Source organism: Anabrus simplex, chromosome 1, assembly GCF_040414725.1.
Source record: "Anabrus simplex isolate iqAnaSimp1 chromosome 1, ASM4041472v1, whole genome shotgun sequence".
Lineage (NCBI taxonomy): Eukaryota > Metazoa > Arthropoda > Insecta > Orthoptera > Tettigoniidae > Anabrus > Anabrus simplex.
The window spans coordinates 941066669-941088304 of record NC_090265.1 but is presented as its reverse complement, the minus strand read 5'-3'; the positions used below and the strand labels follow the sequence as shown (position 1 = coordinate 941088304).

The following is a 21636-nucleotide window of genomic DNA, read 5'->3' as shown; positions in this document are numbered from 1 at the left end:
GAGAGGTCGCGTGTGAGCAAATCGCCGCAACGTTTCCATTTGTACATTTCAGTGAATGATTTAGTACAATTCAGGATAAAACTACGGCACCACACTTCGCTGAAAGCCACCATAAACCTCATGAACTTTACTTAAGAAACTTTCTTGGAAATGCAGTCATGTAAGAATGCACTACGCGAGGGGTCGCATGAAGGCAATATGCCGTGGCAGATGCGAGAGTGAAAGAAAACTTAAACTACTCCAGCAGGCAATTCACTGACGATAATCAACGTCAGGCGAGAGAGAGGGAGGGGAGGGATGAAATGAGAGCCCTAAGCCCTAAGCCCTACAGCGGCTAGCAACAAAATTATTAACAAATATTTAAAAGTGCGACAAATTGCCGCAGGTGTGACCTCTCGCGTGTTAAAAAACTTATCTTGGACAAGTGGAGGTACATACCTTCCCTAGTGCTCCATCATTGTATTGTCCTACAAAGGTGGCTTGCAGTGGTGCCGCACTAGCTGCTAGTGTCTTGGAAAGGTGTGGCAATCCAACTGACGAGCCTGCTGCCACACTGGGATGAAATGCTGGTAATTTCACAATTGAGAAAACTTAGAGCTTGAATACTTGCTGTATTCTCTTTTAACTTTATCCCTGCATACACATTTCAAAATTATCCTCTCATACATATTTCATCAACACACATCTACCTAAAAAAGAAACATACTAATAGAAAGTTGCCCCCCCACCCCCACCGCCACCCCAGTTGTACTTCCTCTTAAAGCTTTAATCACCACCACCACCTTTCATTTGAACATATATTGTAACAGAGCTAAAACTGAAATAAAGGTACATGAGAAAATATGACTCCTTTCCTTTAGTGATGGATACTTACTGTTGTTTGTAGTAATTAACAGATGCCGATCAATTTCAGAAGCTACACACTTCAATGAATTTGTGTAAGCATACACAAGTTTCTGAGGTCGTCCCAGTGACACAGGCTCCAGAAACTCTAATATCGTACCTTATCAATCCATTATCAATGATCTGCATTTAGGACAATCGCCCAGGTGGCAGATTCCCTATCAGTTGTTTACCTAGCATTTTCTTGCTCCAATTTGTCCTCTTGAATTCCAACTTTATCTTCATATTATGATCTTTCCTATTTTTAAAAAGCCACGAACCTACTACGCTGGCGTAGCAGGAGGAGAGGTGATACTCCCACATGGTGCATCCCAGGTGGCAGATAGAGCTGTCCTAACCAGTTTGCCGGCGGACTTGAGGGAAATAAAATACCTCTCGTGGACCAAACACACAACCCTCTGTGGGTGGCAGACGCAGACGAAGAATACACCCACGGTATCCCCTGCCTGTCGTAAGAGGCGACTAAAAGGGGCGACCAAGGGATGATTGGATAAGAACCATGAAACTACTTGTGATTAGTACCACCACGCGGGGAACACCATGGGTCTCTATTCCTTGGGCATAGTACCACTATGTTAGGTACCATATAGGTTTGTGATTTGTAGCACGCAGGAGCACTGCACGGTCAGGCTTTTACGGTACCTGTGATTAGTAGCACTATATGAGCGACACCAGGGTTCTGGCTTGCCTATGATTAGTACCTACTATACACGGAACACCACGGGATAGTACGAGTCCCTATGGTTAGTACACTTATGTGATGAAAACCATAGGTTTGTGTTGCCTGTAAATGGCGCCGCCATGTCCGAAACCCCATAGGTCTGTATTTCATGTGCAAATTTCATTACATGTGAGTAGTACCATAATGTGTGGAATACCATGAGTCTACGATACTTTTGATTAGTACCGCACCATGACAAATACCATGGTTCTACTTTCCAAGCGATAAGTACCATTATGAGAATCTGATGACCTATATTTTGGACCCCTTTAGCTTGCAAGCATCATCAATTCAGTATTTTGAGCTATAGAAGTAGTCCCTTGGTCAGTATTACTATTGTTTTCCGTCAGTTTCTGAGACTGAGGCATTGCGGGTCGACTCCGCTGATTGCTTTAAATTCATATCCATCCGTTAATTTTTCGTCCTCGCGCTTTGAATTCTGGTCAGTGGAGTATTTTGGATTTTTATTTTGTCACTGCATTTCGTCTCATTTCGTACCATCAGGGGCCGATGACCTAGATGTTAGGCCCCTCAAAACAACAAGCATCATCATCATCACTTTTAAAAAGCTCCGCCCAAACGTATTCGTCTACTGAAGTCATTCCATGCCATCTCTCAACTGACAGTTCAGAACATACCACTTAGTCGAGCATCTCGTCTCCTTACTACCAAGTCTTCCCAGCCCAAAATTAAAACATTTTCGTTACTCTACTCCTTTGTTGGTAATCACCCAGAACAAATCGTTCTGCTTTCCTTTAGATCTTTTCTGGTTTTCATATCAAGTAGTCCTGGAGTGAGTCCCATACACTGGAACCATACTCTTGGGATCTTACCAGAGACATATAACCCTTTCCTTTACATCCTTACTACAACTGCCAACTTTTATGGTTTATCCGTAAAATTTACGGAAATTGCAGCATTTTACGGTTTTACGGATGGACGGTGTCATTTTACTACTTCACAGACAAAAATTTGAAACGTTAACATTCTATAATCGCTCCACTTCCGTACAATCGATTGTTTGCGTGGGTCAAAGTATGCTCGGTCTTGGTCGTAGGCAAGTCTACGATAGCATTCTTTGATACGATTGTTCTTTTTAACTGTGAAGGCAAGGAATTCTGGTCCCTGTTGTGACAAAACATTTTCTCAAGACTTTTTGCAGGAAGCTAAAAAGGCCACAACTATGACTTTAAAGTTAAATTATTCCTTATATTAACATCCATGTACTTACAGTGATCGCCTATGATGTACTATCACTCCATCAACACAGTAGTTAAAGCTTAGAGGACCTTTCCTCTTGGTGAAACTTACAACCTGACTTTTCATCCTGTTCACAATCATACCATTGTCCATTGTCCATCTCACTGTCTGGGTCTTTTTGTAGTCTCTCACAATCCTGTAATTACTCTACACAGTATAACATCATCTGCAAATGGCCTTATCTGTGATTCCAGTTCTTTACTTTATCATTTATATATATAAGAAAATATAAAGGTTCAATAATATTGCCCTGTGGGACCCCCTCCTAGTCATTACAGGATCAGATAACACCTCACCTACTCTAATTCTCTGAGTTCTGTTTTCTAGAAATGTAGCCACCCATTCAATCACTCTTTTGTCTAGTACAGTAGCCCTCATTTTTTAATAGTAATCTCCCATGCTCTACCCTATCAAAAGCATTAGATAGGTCAATATTCATACAGTCCATTTGACCTTCTGAATCTAAAATATCTGCTATTAACTTGCTGGAATCCTGCAAGTTGAACTTCACTGGAATAACCTTTCTTAAACCCAAACTGTCTTCCATCAAACCAGTTAGTAATTTAGCAGACAGGTCTAATATAATCAGAAAGAATGCTTTCCCAGTGCTTACAGAAAACACACCAAGCTGACTAGCCTGTACTTATCTGCTTAATGTTTATCCCTTGCACACTGCAACTTTCCATTCATTTGGTATCACTCGTTCATGCAAACTGTAATCAAGTAAGTACAGTGAAACCTCATTAACATGTTTACTCGCTTAACGTGTCATAAATTCAAAGTAGCGATTCTTTTCATATTAAATTTATGTTAAAAACCTCACTTATCGCGTCACGAATTTTTGCTATTACTGTTTAGTACGATCACATTTTTCCTAGGTCTGAAAATGTTATTTGTCATCCCTTGTGAAAGAAACGTGATTTCCAACTCGGGTAAGAAAGAGCCTCGCCACAGTTACATGATAAAGGGAAAAGGCATTGATTCCTGAACTTCACAGGATAACTTGCACCTTTTGCAAGTATTCAGCTTCATTTTCCATATCAAATTCTAATCACAGAGACTTACAGTAATTGAAAATCTTCCACCTTTTTGACTTTTAATTTGTTTTTTAGCAAATTAATTAATTATAAACAGTACATGTTTCGTTCTCACTTGAGAATATCTTCAGCTGTTGTTAAGCTTAGGTGAATCGCTAAGTTTCTGTGTACATTATTTTCAGGTACATTGTTCCTCTTCAAAACTATTTGAATATAAATTAAATTAAAATGATGTTAAAACAATGTGGGGGTTAATGGGTTGATGAAATGAGACAGGATGAATACATAGTTAGCCTACTTAAAAAACTCAGTAGAATTGGAGTTTAACAACAGTAAGAAATTGAGACGAAGCTCCCTTCTCAAAAATTGAGCGGTAATCAGCTTCATAGTTCCGCATTAGACTCAATTTAGGGCACATTAAGCAAGCTCAAAATAATTAACAGCCAACTTGGAAGGAGTGAACTTCATGATAGAAAACATATCGGGTTCTCAGGAATGTCTGGGAGAATAAGGAGGTCCCTGAGGATTGGCAAAAAGGAATAATCATCCCAATTTTCAAGAAAGGTGATAAGAAAGTTTTGAAGAACTACAGGGGAATTACTCTAATATCCCATGTTGCTAAGATAATGGAAAGGATACTGGAAAGTAGAATAAGGTTGAGGGTTGAGAATCAGATACAGGAAAATCAGTTTGGTTTCAGAAGTGGAAGGTCAACAATAGAACCCATTTTCATTATGAGACAACTAATGGAAAAGCATTGGGAGTACGGGAATGATATGGTGATGACATTCATTGATATTGAAAAGGCATATGACAGTGTCCCTAGGACGAAAGTTTGGGACAGTCTGGTGCAAAAAGGAATTGGACAGGGATTAATAAAAATGATCATGGCATTGTATAAGGAATGTTTTAGTTGCATGCTAACACAAGTTGGCAGGACAAGTTGGTTCAAAATAACTAGTGGGCTGAGACAGGGAAGTGTTCTATCACCAATCCTGTTTACAATAGTCATGGATGACATCATGAGAACAGCAAAAGCAGCATATGGAGGAAGAGAAATGAACATGATGTTATTTGCAGATGATATTGTGATTTGGGGAGAAGACGACAGGAAGGTTCAAGAACAGTTGAATGTGGTGAATGGGAAGATTGAAGAATGTGGATTGAAAATAAGTGGAGAAAAGAGTAAAACTCTTGTTATGACTAGAGGGGAGAAAGAAGGGAAAGGTCAGATTAGACTTGCAGACAAGCACCTGGAAGTAGTGGAAACGTTTAAATACCTGGGGAGTGAATTAATGGAGAATGCTCGACTGGATGCTGAGATTAGTAAAAGGATTCAAGCTGGAAGTTGTTTCTATCATAGTGTAAGAAATATGTTATGGGACAAAGATGTGCCAATGGAAGCAAAGGATACTATGTACAAGATGTATTACGTACCCATAACAACTTACGGAGCAGAAACTTGGACAACGACAAAGAAGGATGAGAGTCGAATACAGGCGGCCGAAATGAAATTCTTGAGGAGTATGATACAGAAGAGTAGAAGAGACAAAATAAGGAATGAGAAAATCCGGGAAGAAATTGGAGTGGAAAAAATGAATGATAGAATAGAGAAGAGCCGACTAAGATGGTTTGGGCACATAAAGCGAATGAGTGACGAAAGAATGCCAAAAAAGGTGATGGAAATGCAAATCCAAGGAAGGAGAGGCCGTGGACGACCACGATTGAGATGGAAGGATACCATCCAACGCAGCATTATAGAAAGAAACCTGGACTGGGACACAGTGTTGGAGGAGGAGTAGTGGAAAGACCGAAGAAAGTGGAGCGGAACCATATTTGCCCCTACCCGGCTACAGCTGGATAAAGGGAAATGATGATGATGATGATTGGAAGGAGTGAAAGGAATGAACATTCAACAATAATTAGAACAGTGTCAAGAAGTCAGTCATTTAAAAAAAAAAAACTTTTAACTGGAAGACAAACAGATATTTTTAGTGTAACAGACTTGAAACTTTTAACAACTATTCCAATGAATAGATAGTTTTTTAAGTAGGCTAACTATGTATTCATCCTGTCTCATTTCATCAACCCATTAATCCCCACAATGTTTTAACATCATTTTAATTTAATTTATATTCAAATAGTTTTTAAGAGGAACAATGTACCTGAAAATAATGTACCGTAAACCGGGGTTACTTTGCACCTTAGGTGTAACTTTGCACCATTTTTGGAAAACTTTTAGCGGCGCTCCAGTGGCGTTTGAGAGAATCCAATCAGTTCGTTCTTTGCTTACGCCAATAGATGGCAGACGTATACATTATTTTAGTCCCTGTTCACGGTCATGCTTTATGTTTATGGCACTTTTGTATCGTAACTAGTGAACGTGTTCAGTAAGTGATTAAAATATAAGTGAAGTTAATTATCTTTCATCACGGTCAGTGTGCACAACAAGAAGGTGAGTTATATGTCAAACTGCACCTTATTTATTCACTTAGACTTTGTGATTTAGTTTGTACAGCTGATATAAGAGGTAAATGGTAATAGAATCATTATATTAACCAAGAGAAATTTGAGATTGAATCGGGGTTACTTTGCACCAGTAACCAAAATTAGAATTTCTTAACTAAAATGGCATTATTTTCCTTAGAGAAACTTTCTAAAGGATTAAAATGTATCATTTATATATTTTATTGCAAATAAATTACTTGAATTTGTTTTGTTACTCATTTTAGTCACGTCGAGGGTATACAAACACACCAAAGGCGCCAGACCGTATCGTAACTACTCGGAACATGTAATGCAAGAGTGTCTTCAGGCAGTGAGAAGCGGAACGATGAACCAGATAGAAGCAGAAACTTGTTTTAAAATCCCCAGGAGGACCATTAATCACAAATTGAAGGGCAAACACTTCAAGAAGCCAGGCAAACCTACATTGTTTTCATTTGAAGAAGAGAAAGCATTTGTTGACTGTGTTATACAAATGAGTAATTTTGGGTTCCCAATTTACACATTCGACCTGAAACATATTGTAAAGGATTCTGAAGATATTAACAACAACCTTACAATCCAAGAATCATCAGACTCTGAAATCAATTTTAGTGTGAGTGAAAAGGAAGAAAATGTCCATAAGGAAGTTTGGAAATCGGTCCTGAGGATTTGCAAGGAGTTTATTGTGTTTCAGTATGAAAGTGAAATATTTCCTGGAAAAATACTGGAGATAAAAGAAGACAGTGCAGTTATCAAGGCTATGCAAAGGTCATGCAAATCATGGAAATGGCCAGTAAAGGATGACATTAAGGAATGTAAATGGGATGATGTACTTGGAGGAATAAATCCTGCCAAACAAGTATCGAGGAGAGGCTTATATTCCGTTCCAGAACTTGACATGAAATGGTTCGTGTGATTTTTGACAAGACTCATTTGTGTCTCAAATTCTCATTAACAGATCTCTAATTAATTTTCAAACAGTGTCTCTTTATATTGATATTTTTTGTATTTCTCCAATAAAAAAATTTCTGATTTACAATTTAAAGCAATATTTGAGCTCGTGTTGTCATTTTCCTGACCCTGATAATGTATCTTTTGATTATATTTACAAGTTTATGGTGCAATGTAACACTTAGAGAGACAAACATTGCACCATCTCTCATAAATCAGTAGCAATGTAATAGTGGTGCAAAGTAACCCCTCCCTATAGGTAACTTTGCACCAAATTTTTATACATTATAAAATTAAAAAAGAATTTCATATTTGAATGTGTTAAATAAATACCATCTAAAAATTCAAATTGTAAGTATTATATACTGGCTGGAAACAAATTTCCGACAAGGAAACGGTGCAAAGTAACCCCGGTTTATGGTACTCAGAAACTTAGTGATTCACCTAAGCTTAACAACAGCTGAAGATGTTCTCAAGTGAGAATGAAACATGTACTGTTTATAATTAATTAATTTGCTAAAAAGCAAATAAAAAGTATCAAAAAGGTGGAAGAGTTTCAATTACTGTAAGTCTCTGTAACTTGCACCTTCCGGGAGCAAGCGTTAGCCTCAGGAATGTTCAGGTTTGCTTGCCAGTTAGCGGCAAGATTGCTGAATAACACAGTGACCCTGTTTGTGCTTGTATTTTGCATTCCATTCAGAAATTAGAAATTTATTTTGTGTTGAATGGTACGGCAAAGGGTAGCGAATATTTGTCGCCTGATAGCCTACATCTGTATTAGGAACATAATCTTGTGAAGTTGACTAGCATGGTGCATACTTGTCTTGTGACAGCCTAGTTGTGGATTCGAAAAAAGTTGTGAACTTCCTTATTAATGAAGACAAAATTAAAATCTATCAGAAAATGGACTGGCATCCACATCTTTTGAGTAGATCATTCGAGTTGGTCGAATAAAAGTTTTGTCGCATTCAAAATGGCGACCAGAGTCACAGTCACACGTGGTTGAGTGTAACTTCCAATTCATTCTTAGCAGAGTGTGACCAGAAAATCTATATACAGTATTAATAAAATTTATGAATACTAAAGTCAGTCAGTCCGGCCATTCTATCTGGTCGATTTCCTTTATTTTTTTTTAAACTGAAAGGTTTTCATGCACAGATTTGTCATCAGGTACTATAAATCACTTAACTTCCGCCTTCCTCAAATTATTTGATTTTTTCAATATTTTGTCTCTCTGAAGCAATCATATCTTTGGTTCTAATTGAGGTATGGAGTTTGTTTTGGCCTAAGAACACTCAGTGGATCAAGCTCTTTCATTTCAGCTCTTAACTGTTCAAATTGGTTGATTCTGAGGAAAGTTATGAGTGCACATTCAATTCGATGTCTCATTTCTTCAACATTTTTTCTCATTGAAGCTATCATATCTTTTGTTCTAATTGAAGTACGCAGTTTGTTTTGGTCTAAAAACACTCGGTGGATCAAGCACTTTCTTTTGAGGTAATAACTACTTAAATTGGTAGATTCTGAGAACCGTTATGCGTACATTTGTGTCCATGACGAAGATCTTTGAAGGACTTTTTAACAGTTCGGCGGTAGTGTTGTTCCAAGGAACGTTTAATTCAATTTCTTTGTGTGATGTATTTTCAAGTGTTTTGTTGACATATTATTACATTCTATTACCACAACAGATCATGTGCTTTATTTGATTAACTCGAAACATTGCAAATACATCCGTGAGGATAGTAACGAACAACACCATACTTTGTACATTGCGGGTGGAGCCAGCGGAAAACTGCCAGTAATGTTTTATAACCCACTGGTCCAAAATAAATGGCTTCGACCACCATTTGTTTTAGAAAGAATTTGGTCTGCAATAATACTTGATATTTTCACGGCCCCCTGTGCAAATGTTTGTTCTCTCGGTTTTTCACACCTAATATTTTCTTGTCATCTTTAGAAATGATATAGTTTTCACTGTACCCGTGGATACACGTTGTAAAATGCCGTCAGGTCGGAAAAAATCGGATCTCGTATTTCCATATCCCTGTTGGATAGTTTTTATTCGTGTCTTCAATAATACATTTTCTTGCTTAACACCTTCTTTTTCTTTGTTCTCTGCAGAAACATCTGAACAAGGTTTTACTGTATTTCAGATATAGCACTATATCCCAACCCATTGCCTTTAATATATTCCCAGAAATCTTGTCAAACCCAGCTGCTTTTCTGGCTTTTAACTTCTGTATCTTGAAAAATATCTTTATTATCAAAGGTAAATTTCAGTAATCCACCAGTATTAGTTGCTTCCTCTGTCTGGATATTATTCTTATATGCAACCAACTTAATACTCTTGCCTTCTGCAAGGGCTCACATATACACACCCCTTGTTCATTAAGGATCCCTGGAATATTCTTCCTGGAACCAGTTTCTGCCTTAAAGTATCTATACATATCCTTCCATTGCTCCCTAAGTTTGTATGGCTGCCAGTTATGTTTGCTTCATCTTATCCTTAGCTGACTTTTTTTACTGAATTCAAATTCCTAGTACGCTCCTTCAATCTTTCCTTACTCGACAACCATTCCTATCTCTATTTCCTTCTAATCTGCACTTTCTTCTAAATCTCTTTAATTCCCTGTTGTAATATAATGGATCCTTACCATTCCTTACCACTTTTAAAGTTACATACCTAATTTCACAGTCCTCAGCAAGTGCTTTAAACCCTTCCCAAAGGGTGTTTACATTTTTATTTACCATTTTCCATTAATCATAATTGTTTTGATTTTTACATTTCCCCATGCCTCCCCTATCAACCATATAATATTGCCTAATAGTCCTACTTTTATGACATTCCTTTCTGTCACATATATTTTTAAAGAAATTTTTTTTTTTTTGCTATTTGCTTTACGTCGCACTGACACAGATAGGTCTTATGACGATGGGATAGGAAAGGCCTAGGAGTTGGAAGGAAGCGGCCGTGGCCTTAATTATGGTACAGTCCCGGCATTTGCCTGGTGTGAAAATGGGAAACCACGGAAAACCATCTTCAAGGCTGCCGACAGTGGGACTCGAACCCACTATCTTCCGATTACTGGATACTCGCCGCACTTAAGCGACTGCAGCTATCGAGCTCGGTACATTTATTTTTAACTACGACAGAAACAGCTTCATGTTCACTTACAGTTCACTTACATAATTATGTAATGAATCCTCTTGGACGTTATTCTTGGATTTGTAGACCAGGGCTGCCATCTCACAGTCGGACAGTTCCTCAGTTTTAATCACATATCAGTGCTGATTAGCTCAGACTATAGAGCACTGGCCTTCTGAGCTCAAGTTGATGGGTTTGATCCTGGCTCAGTTCAGTGGTATTTGAATGGGCTCAAATAGTTCAGCGTCATGTGTTCTTTAAGAACTTGGCTGCTTCTTCAGTCTTGTTTGACAATATGAAAATGGTACTAAACAGGTTGGCTTAGTGGGTTGCAGCACAGCTAGTTATGACTGCTAGCTCTGCATTTGGGAGACAGGTGGGTTCGAATCCCCTGTTGGCCATCCTTGAAATGGTTTTCTGCAAATTAAACTCCAGGAAAATTCTCGGATGGTACCTTTCCCAAGACCATGGTCATCTGCTTCTCATTCATAGTCTTTACAATTACACCTACACCCACAGACAACTCCTTTACACAATGGTACAAGGAGCTCACTCCCACGGGGTTAACTGGGAAAAGAAGCTACAGAACTGGCAAGCCAGACTTGTCCTCAGACACTCCCGGCACTAAAAGCCATATGCTCAGAAAAATAAATTTTAATGTCAAGATGGTGAGTATAGGCTATTAAGCCCGCCCGGTGGCCATGATCATTAAGGAGTGAAGTCTGTACGGTCTGACACTATGGTTAGCCGGTTCCCAAAAAAAATTCCACGATAAGAATGTTGGCTGGCAGGGTAGGAGAGGTAGTGGCATACAATTTCTGATCACCAGATAGCGTGCCAAAAGCCTGGATTCAATTCCAAACCTCTTCGCAGTGTTCATATTGAGGGAGGGCATAGGATGGTGATTTGTCTGTTGAATGGGGACGTTCAGCCTTAGGTAGACCCCTTTGGGCTATTCAAGAGTGGGTTATGTGCCAGCACTGGGTTTCGCCCTCTTCCTTCCTACTGTCATATATCATGCCATTCATTTCACCTCATTAACTCCGCTGATGAAGCTGCCTACGGGCATCCAGTTGTAAAACCTCGCTATGAAGATTCATAATACCAATATAATGGTCCATTATTGGACATTATAAATTTTCCAGCTAACTCATTCTTGGTTGCCTGCGTTTCGCCCTCGTGTGCTAAGTTGGGCTTGTCAGTTGGGACTTAGCACACCTCCCAAGACGCGAGGCTAGTGCATACCGTGGAGGCCACTGCATAAGCTACCTGAAGCCACCAGCAGTGCCAATGCACTATGAGAGCTATGTCTCATTACCAAAAACATCTATATCATGAAGATTCATCTCACTCCATACCCGACCCTGTAGAGAAACGGAACAAATGTTGGACATTCATGAAATCATCACTGTACTGTATGAATACATACAATGTCAAAATAAAGGAGAATAGAGGAGAATGAACTTTACCATACCGTATTGTAGGAATGTACGTTTGCATGACGTATTTACACACTCCTACAATATAATGCATTTAAAGTTCATGAATGTAAGACTGTGTTCAGACACGCGAACTGTATACTGTAGTGTGCAGCCTTTTCTGCAATACAGTGTATGGTGAACTGCCCTAGGGTGCAAGTGCATGTGTACGTGAACTGTGTGATGTAACTGTTCAGGAAAATTAACACATTGAACTTTTTTTTGATGGACTGTATAACCATATATGGCCGAGAAAATAATGGGCAGGAAGAGCATTGTGGGATATGAGTTTTTGTTTCCTAAGCGACAATATTATAGTATAGTATATTATAGTATATATGGAAAGATTGAAATCTGATACCGGCACATAGCCTCCTCCTGTCGAATAGCACCAAGGGGTCTGCTGAAGGCTTTATATTTCAATCTGACGGCCGAATCCCCACCAGCAGTATCATGTACCTTCACTCCATATGAGCACTGCGGAAAGGCTTTTGGCATTCAATCTAGTGATTAGAAATTGTACACCACCACATCTCCTACCCTGCCGATCAATGAGCATTAGTGAATTAATAAATTATATAATTTAATTATTTAAATTGTCGTCCTTTACCGATTTAATTTCATAGAATGAATAGTGGGAAATCTTTTAGATATGTGTGTGTGTGATCTTTGAGGTTATTCTGGTTTTTTTTTTTCTTTCCACAATATGCATTTCTATTGCTTCCTTTATATGTGATGATTTCCTATTATGTTCAATGTGTAATATTTTAAGATCCATTCTGTTGTCTGTGAAGTGGTAGGCATTGTCATAGATGTGTTCGCAGAAGGCCGAGTGTCTGTTGTTCAGAACCTATTCTTGATTATATAGTATTGCCACAGGCTTGGCCTCTCTGTCTGCCATTTCAACCTATAGCAGGGCAGGGTCAGCGTGTGTGAGCCGTTCAGTCATGAGCTCAGTCAGTGAGTGACTGCCAGGAATCGTGACATGAAAGTGCAGCTAAGGACAGTGCTGTGAAGTGCGTGAACTACCATGACTGTCGGACTAGCGTGCTAGAGCGTGGACATACGGGGAAGGTGAGACTGTGCGATGTGGGAGCTAAAGAACTAAGACTATCCTGTGTGTGAATATAAGACTGTGTTTAGGCGCACGAACTGTGTAGTGTGCAGTTGCTTCTGTAGTACAGTGAACTGCCCTAGGGTGCAAGTGCATGTGTACGTGAACTGTGTGACATATAGCTTGTAAGAATAATCTGTAGTGCTAACACAAGTGAGAAACTAAGAGGGAGAGTGGGCGAACTGTGTAACTATGTGTCCTATACTACAAGTATAAGTTGTGTTCTCAGTAAACCTGTGTGTAATGTGCAGCTTTAGTAACTAGTTAATAAATCTTAGTGTAGAAGCTACTAGTCGGTTATTTATTCATCTACTAATCTGCCAACTTGTTACAGTATGTATAGAAAATCAGAATAAGTTCTTGATATATCAGTCTCATCCTTCGGCCCTAACAATTACTGTTTTATAACTACTGCAGTTAAGATGACAACACACGTTATCAGAGGTATTTAAATCTCACAAATATGTGGCACTAGTGTATAAACACTTCTCTAACCCTTGAAATTTACAAAGAAATAAGATATAAACATGGAGTACAGTACATGTGAGTAATCAGGTTCTAGCATGGAATATAATGAGAATCCTTTGTGAAACAGTGAATGATGATCCAGGACTATTTCATGTGAATTATCATTCTTTTTCTCTCACTAATAAAAAAATATCTGTCTAAATATATATTTTACTGTAAACTTATTATGTAAATTCATATTGAGACATTCTCTGATAGGAAAGAATTTAGTAGAATTAATTCACTGAATTTTTTGTACCATTGGCACATGTTCGTTGCTTTACTTGCAGGTTTAGACGTTGTTCCTGGATAAAATGGTCTTCTGTGTTTCAATTATGATTCTCTGTAAGGAGTTTCAAGTTCCTCAATTTATTTCACAGTGTAGAGAGTACAGGTAAGTGATGTGTCTTAAAGGAACACTGCTAAATATCACTGTTAATGAGTCTGATATTATCATCATCATCATCATCGATGTCCCACTCCAGTCGCTCAGGTGTGGTTATCAAGCCTCCTCCACTACTTTCTGTCCTTCAACTTTTCCTGCTCCATTACTTTCGCCACATCCAGTCCGGCTTCTCTAATGTCCTTCCAAATCTGGTCCATCCACCTTCTTCTCGGTCTTCCAACTGGTCTCTTTCCCTTTACTTCTCTTTCCAATTCCCTTCTTGCTACCCGTTCCTTTCCCATTCTTTTTACATCTCAGTCTTGCTTTCTGTATGTTCTGTACTAACGGTTCTATATTTAGCTGTTCTCCGATTTTAATATTTTGAATTCTATCTCTTCTGTCTTTTTAACCGATGTTCTTGCAAAATTTCATTTCTACTGCTTGGATCTTACTATCTTGTCTCTTATTAGTTACCAGTGTTTCTAGTCCGTATGTTACAGTTGGTATGAAATACTGTTTATATAATGTTAATTTCGTTCTCTTGGGTACTTTGTCATCCCATAAAAGCTCTCTGACTTGATGATAAAATGTTGTACCTCTACTTAGTCTCTTATTAATTTCAGGGTTGATTTTATTACTGACCTATTGTAGAATTACTGATCTATTGTAGAATTTCAAGTCATTATGTTATATTACAAATAACTGTTTTAGGATTACTGGACGTAGTAGACCAAACAGTATCCTCTCAAGGCCTTTTAAAATTGTATTCCAAGATCCTTTCTCTGTTTTTTTAATTTTTATTTTCTATATATACTATATAATCAAGAATAGGCTGTGGTCAATCCTTTTTTTTCTTCTTTTGGCAGGATAGGAATAACATTCACCTGATGCCTGTGGTGAAAAAGATGAAGAAGTCTGATGATCCTACAGTTTTTCTGTCATTCTAATTTAAAGATTTTTATACCGTGAATAAATGCCTGTTTACTACAGTACATTTTTTGTTTTTTATTGCATTCTTCTTCTTCCTACATCGCCCTTATCCAGGGATCTCCTGGGTTGGGCTGTGGTTCATTGACCTCCATTGATTTCTCCCATCTGCCTGGAGCCACAAGAGATGCATGTTGCTTCTGGGGTACCCTTTAGATCTTTGTTCTGATCCACTTTGATGCTTCAAATAGGCTATTATGATGCAACGCCACCCTGAGATGACAAAGATTGACGTTAGGCTAGACAACGCCATAGGGTAACTCGCACGACAAGGACAGAAAAACAAACAATGAAACAGTACAGTACTTCAGGTGAATAACTTACCATACATAAGTGGAAGCAACCAGCAGCGCAGTAAGGCCTATCCCCTTTAAAAAAGGGGTCTAAGATCCCCGGGAAATGCTGAGACAGGTATCAAAAAATAACGCCAATTTTCAAGGTAATAAAGTTATAATTAAGATTTTAAAAATTACAAATAAAATTTTTAAGATGAATCTATTTTGGTAAATAAGTGGAAATTTGAAAATCATTCAATTTCATTGTAAAATAAAATAAAAATTTTAAAATATAAGTAACTTATTATTAATATTTAAAAAAAAAATTAAATAACATTTGAAATTTTTTAAAACTTCTGAAAAATGAGGAAAATTTTAGAATCCAAATAAACAGAACAGTAATAATGTTAATAAAATCTTGCAAACTGTATAAGTAAAGGAATGAAATTAAAATAAACATAATAATTTGAATAAATCTTCTCTCAACAAATAAAATTGTGCACCATTACCTAACTTAGTAAAAAAATTAACAAAAATATAGCAGGTTTACAAGAAATAAATATTTTCAGTTTACTAAATAGACTATGTAAGGAGCTTCTTAAACTAACTTAAATTTTTTTTACCCGTACAAATCAAGGAACTGACGTTGAATATCCTAGGACAATCCCTAGTGGAGGAATCTTACACCAGAAACATGGTCGGAAAACATAGTTCCATAACACATCACACAAAATTAAAACAATAAAAATATCCCTACGAAAAATGTTTGGTAACACATTAGCCGGCCCAAAATTAGAATAATATTAACATAAATAAATTTAACTCAAATCCTAATTAAAATCCAACAGATAAGAAAACCAAGAAAATTAATATTCATAGTCAGTAAAATCAAGAACAAGTCAGGTCAGGTAACCCAATGCGTCAATATACACCAAGAATCAAACACGATCTCCCGTCAGGACCAAAACAGTTTAGCGACGCCACGCAAGAACCAGAAGAAATCCCCAGGTAAGACAACAATGACACAGTCATGTAATTGGTCAAGGCATAGATACGATAATACAACAATGTGAAGAAAAATAATGATACTGAACGTTAGAAAACCCTCCATGGAGGAATTGCCTAAAACTTTACCAAACAATACTGTATATGTTAAATTAATATTTTCTTGAGAATATTACATTTTAAAATTATAAACTTGAAATAAAACCAACTTAAAATTTTGTACGTCCCAGAATTTACTTCTATATGTATAGGAACAGAAATCTGGTACTTAATATGAAGTTCTAATAAACTGAAAGCTATTGACATAAAAGGGAGACATAAACTTTATTGGGCTAAAATAAATTATTGTATTCGGGAGATAGTAAATTCGAACCCCACTATCGGCAGCCCTGAAAATGGTTTTTCGTGGTTTCCCATTTTCATACCAGGCAAATGCTGGGGCTGTACCTTAATTAAGGCCACGGCTGCTTCCTTCCCACTCCTAGCCCTTTCCTGTCCCATCGTCGCCAAAAAACCTCTCTGTGTCGGTGCAACGTAAAGCAACTAGCAAAAAAGAAATTATTATTAATAATAATTTTAAAAATTAATATATTACCTAAGAAGAAGAAGAAGGAAACATTAAGAGTGACAAATGGTGATTACGCAGCGCATAGGTCAACACACTATCATTACGGAGTTGAAACCAACGAAATGAATAGTTAAACCAGAACGGTATGACAAAATGAAAATTAACACGGGCAAGGATAACACAGTCCGCCTCTGTGGTGTAGTGGTTAGTGTGATTAGCTGCCACCGCTGGAGGCCCGGGTTCGACTCCCGGCTCTGCCACGAAATTTGAAAAGTGGTACGAGGGCTGGAACGGTGGACTGTACTATCGATATATAGGAGATCGATGTGTGTGTTGTAAGATCAGGGAGAAGAGAATTGTAAGCAGTTTTGCCTGTATACGGACCATAAACCACTAGAGGTAATTTTTGGACCGAGATCAAAACCCTGCGCGAGAACTGAACATTGGCTTCTGAAACTCCAATCTTTAGACTTCCAAGTTAAGTATGTAAAGGGGAAAAATAACATAGCAGATCCTTTATCACGGTTAAGTGAGAATTCAATCGGTGAAGCCAAGAAGGACAATTATCTGATGCACTTGGCTACGTATTTGGCACCAGTTGCATTATCTTTGGAAGAAATAGATGAAGCTTCAAAAATTGAACCCACTCTGAAAAAGGTCCGGTCACATTTACAAACAGGGTGTTGGGATCGTAATGACGTTGACCTCCTTCCATTTCGGACGATGATGTCGCAATTATGCATCATGGACAATATATTACTGAAAGAAACTAAGTTGGTAATTCCGAAAAGTTTACAAACTAGGGTCCTTAGTTTGGCACACGAGGGTCATCCGGGAATTTTGGAAATGAAAAACAGACTCAGATCTAAAGTATGGTGGCCTGGAATGGACAAAGCAGCGGAACAGACAGTGAGAACATGTCTGGGTTGTCAGATTACCAGTAAACCCGAGAAGCCTGAAAAAATATCTCTGACAGTAATTCCTAAAAAGCCTTGGGAACGAATAGTTGCTGATATTCTGGGTCCTTTCCCTAATGGGGTACAACTATTGATCGTGATAGATTACACTAGCCTGCAAAATAAAACTTTTTTTGTGTGGTAAAAACGAAACTAGGTGAGTTTTATGAATTTCTTAACGCAGAATTCGAGAAAAAAATTAGTTTTGGTGAATCACGTCTGGTTTGGTTGCAATTTTACAAAATATTATTTTGTTCTTACGTAAAATTGTTGATACTTAGTATTGATTAAATTTGATGCATTAATGTAAATTTCAACTTGCAAAACGTAATCATATTTTGCATGCATTGAATACACATAAATGCTGCTTTGTAAGCAAGTAGATAGTATGTATTATATTTTTAATGTATATTGAAATTTGTGAAACTGAAGCATAAAGCGCCTATTTAGTTTCGACTGTACAGTTGCTTTTAAATTAATATAACCGTACCTTGAATAAAAATTACATGGTTAAACATACATAGTTTTGTTACTTATGTGCTGGTTAGATTCACACCTCCGTCTTTTCCCGTTTTCCGTGGAATTTCCGGGTTTTTGAAGTTCTTGAATGGTCTCTAGAAGGGTCGTCTCGTGCAATCGACCAACAGTAATCGGCCATCATATTCACATCCCAACGTCCCTGATAGCGTTGTTCTGCATCTTTGAGATCCTGGTGAAACCTTTCACCTTGTACTTCACTGACAGCACCTAAATTTAGAGGGAAATAATCCAGATGCGAAGCTAAGAAATGAAGCTTAAGGCTCGTATTACAACCAAGTTCCTTAAACTTTACCAACATTTTCCTTACAATTTCTTTGTATTAAGGGTCCTTAATGTTGCCAAGGAATTTAGTCACTACATCTTTGAATGCGTTCCATGCCTCTTTCTCAATTTTGGTCATCGTGTCTGTGAAAATTTTATCCTTCATCTGTTTACGAATCTGTGGTCCATCAAATACGCCTTCTTTGATTTTTGCATCTAATAATGAGGGAAATTTAGTGGATAAATATTGGAAGCATAGGCTACTTTTATCTAATGCCTCGACATACAGTTTCATCAATCCAAATTTGATGTGCATGGGTGGAAGTAGAATTTTTTCACGGTCAATAAGACTTGCATTTAAGACATTTTTGGATTCTGGTTGTAGTTGTTTCCTTTCTGTCCAATTCACTGTATCCCTATGTTTATCCCGTGCTCTGCTATCCCATTTGCATAGGAAACAGGGAAATTTTGTATAGCCTTTTTGTTGTCCCAGCAACAATCCAATGATCTTCAAATCACCGCAAATTTGCCACCCATGCTCATGATATTTAATTTTTTCAAGCACCAACTTTAAGGTCTCGTATGTTTCAGACATTTTTGTGGAGTGTGCAAGTGGATGGATGCCAGAACATTTGTATTATGAAGCAAAACAGCCTTTAAACTTATTTTGGAAGAGTCAATAAAAACACGCCAGTTACTAGGATCATACTCTTTCTCTCCCAATCAACGTAGAAGATTTGAAACATCCGTACAAAATACAAGTTCATCTTCTTGAGTATAATACTGTCGGACTGTTCTCTTTGAAAGGAAACTGCTTTATCAGTCCATCATAAACATTGCATAAGGGCTGGAGCTTTTAACACGTCTGTTTATTCAAGTGGTCTAAGATGAAAGACAAACTCTCAACTGTCTTATCTTCAATCCTACATACCTCGCGGTCTGTTGTGTATCTGGGGGAGTTTGTTATGAATTTACCAGGAAATCCCCAACTACAAAATGAAAATTTAGACAGCAATAAACCTATAATAAAATGCAAACAATAACAAATCAAATCACATAATTGTATTCTAAAAAAAGTTGCGCGAGAACATCTCTCAACATTACATCTTAAGAATTCATCCAGATACGAAAACACCAAATTTCATCAAAACTAGACGTGATAGGAAAAAAATAGCATCAATTTCGGAATCAGGGCAGCGATTTCCATAAGAATTACATATTTTCTATGTTACCGCAAAATCATGTTGGCTAGTGTTATTTTAGCTGTTTCATAGAAGTAACAAAACTAAGTAGTTCTGACTCTAAAAGCATAATAAAGGCCCTAGATGGTATTTTTGCAAGATACGGGTATCCTGAGGTTCTCTCAACAGATAGCGGCACGAACTTCGTCAGTGCAGAGACGGAAAATTACCTGCAACAGTGTGGAATTCATCACAGAGTTACCCCGTTACACCCACAAGCAAATGGCACAGTGGAAAGACTGAACCCAGGGATAACTCAACGACTACAGATTGCCAATGCCGTGAAATTAGATTGGGAGTTAGAACTAAACAAGTACCTACTGATGTACCGGAACCATGAGCACCAGACTACAGGGGTTAGTCCGGCGGAGTTATTTTTTAACAGAAAATTGAGGGACAAAATTCCCGGTCTGGCCCCATACAAAACAGAAAAATTATTAGAAGAGGTGGTGGAACGAGACCTTATTCAAAAGTTTAAAAAGGGAGAATATGCGGACATTAGACGTGGGGGCTGAGAAAAATTATCAGAGGGCGACAAGGTTTTGATACGTAACCCCAAAGTAAACAAATTTTCAACCACATTTGGACCAACACCCTTGAAAGTCGTCAAGAAGAATGGCAGTGCTGTGACAGTAGAGACTTTGGATGGTAGACAAATAACTCACAACTCTACCTTCTTCCGGCCTTTTCATGAGCTGTTGTCTGAGGACGAGTCGGAGAGTGTGAAAGAGCAACCAGAGGAACCAGAAGAAGAAGAATATCAACCAGAGAGAAAGAAGAAGAAGAAGGGAGCCAAGAATCGGGACCGAGGCGAAGTCAACGGGAGAGGAAACCCCCAGGATTTTTGTCAGGCTATGATTTAAAGTAAAAAAAAAAAAGGGAGTGATATACTGTACTATCGATATATAGGAGATCAATGTGTGTGTTGTAAGATCAGGGAGAAGAGAATTGTTGTTTATGCTTTGGATGTAATGGCGACTGTCAATAAAGAGGTTGTTTATTTCGTATAAATCGCTAATTATTCAGTACAAACGGGGTCCACTCAGCCTTGGGAGGTCAACTGAGTAGAGGGGGGTTCGATTCCCTCCTCAGCCAGCTTCGAAGTGGTTTCCCACTTCTCCAGGTAAATGCTGGGATGGTACCTAACTTAAGGTCACGGCCGCTTCCTTCCCTCTTCCTTGTCTATCCCTTCCAAACTTCCCATCCCCCCACAAGGCCCCTGTTCAGCATAGCAGGTGAGGTACAGGTCATCCTCCCCAGTTGTATCCCCCGACCAAGAGTCTGAAGCTCGAGGACACTGCCCTTGTAGTGGTAGAGGTGGGATCCCTTGCTGAGTCAGAGTGAAAAACCGACCCTGGAGGGTAAACAGATGAAGATAAAGGATAACATAGCAACGACCAGCAATAAATTAGTAATAGCAACAACACATGCATCAAGGAAATAATATCATGAAAAATACACACAAAACGAGCAGAATAAAATATATCAGAGGGGAAATGAGTAGAACATAAACCGAAAATTCACAAAAATTTGCACAGCAAATTCACAATGACAAATAAAGGATAATATGACTCTGCCAACAAATAATAAAATAAGGTACTTACAGTCGTGAAGAGATATACAATAGCATTTTACCCATGCTGACCCACGCACCCATAACCATCGTCACCAAACAAAATTCATACTACGCTATCTTAGATATTATAATTTGTTTAAAACAGATACTGATATATATATAAAGACTAATCCCCAAACAGGATACTCAAAACAGGTCTAACCAATTCCAATTGAGTTGAGCCTCATCTCGCAAGATGA

The 21636-nt window shown here is 38.1% G+C and overlaps 1 protein-coding gene across 2 annotated transcripts in view; it reads left to right on the top strand.

The window, feature by feature from the left end:
* Nucleotides 1-14980, top strand: part of LOC136857775 (uncharacterized) — a 52938-nt gene extending 37958 nt beyond the window's left edge. Inside the window, exons 5-6 of one of the 2 annotated variants that reach the window (XM_067136679.2) lie at nt 13894-13997; nt 14855-14979. In XM_067136679.2, the coding sequence (XP_066992780.1) occupies nt 13894-13916 (23 nt within the window). In that variant the 3' untranslated portion in view covers nt 13917-13997; nt 14855-14979. Of the gene's footprint in view, nt 1-13893; nt 13998-14854 lie in introns of both variants that reach the window. The other variant, XM_067136680.2, reaches the window with a different exon arrangement.
* Nucleotides 14981-21636: the final 6656 nt, after the last annotated feature.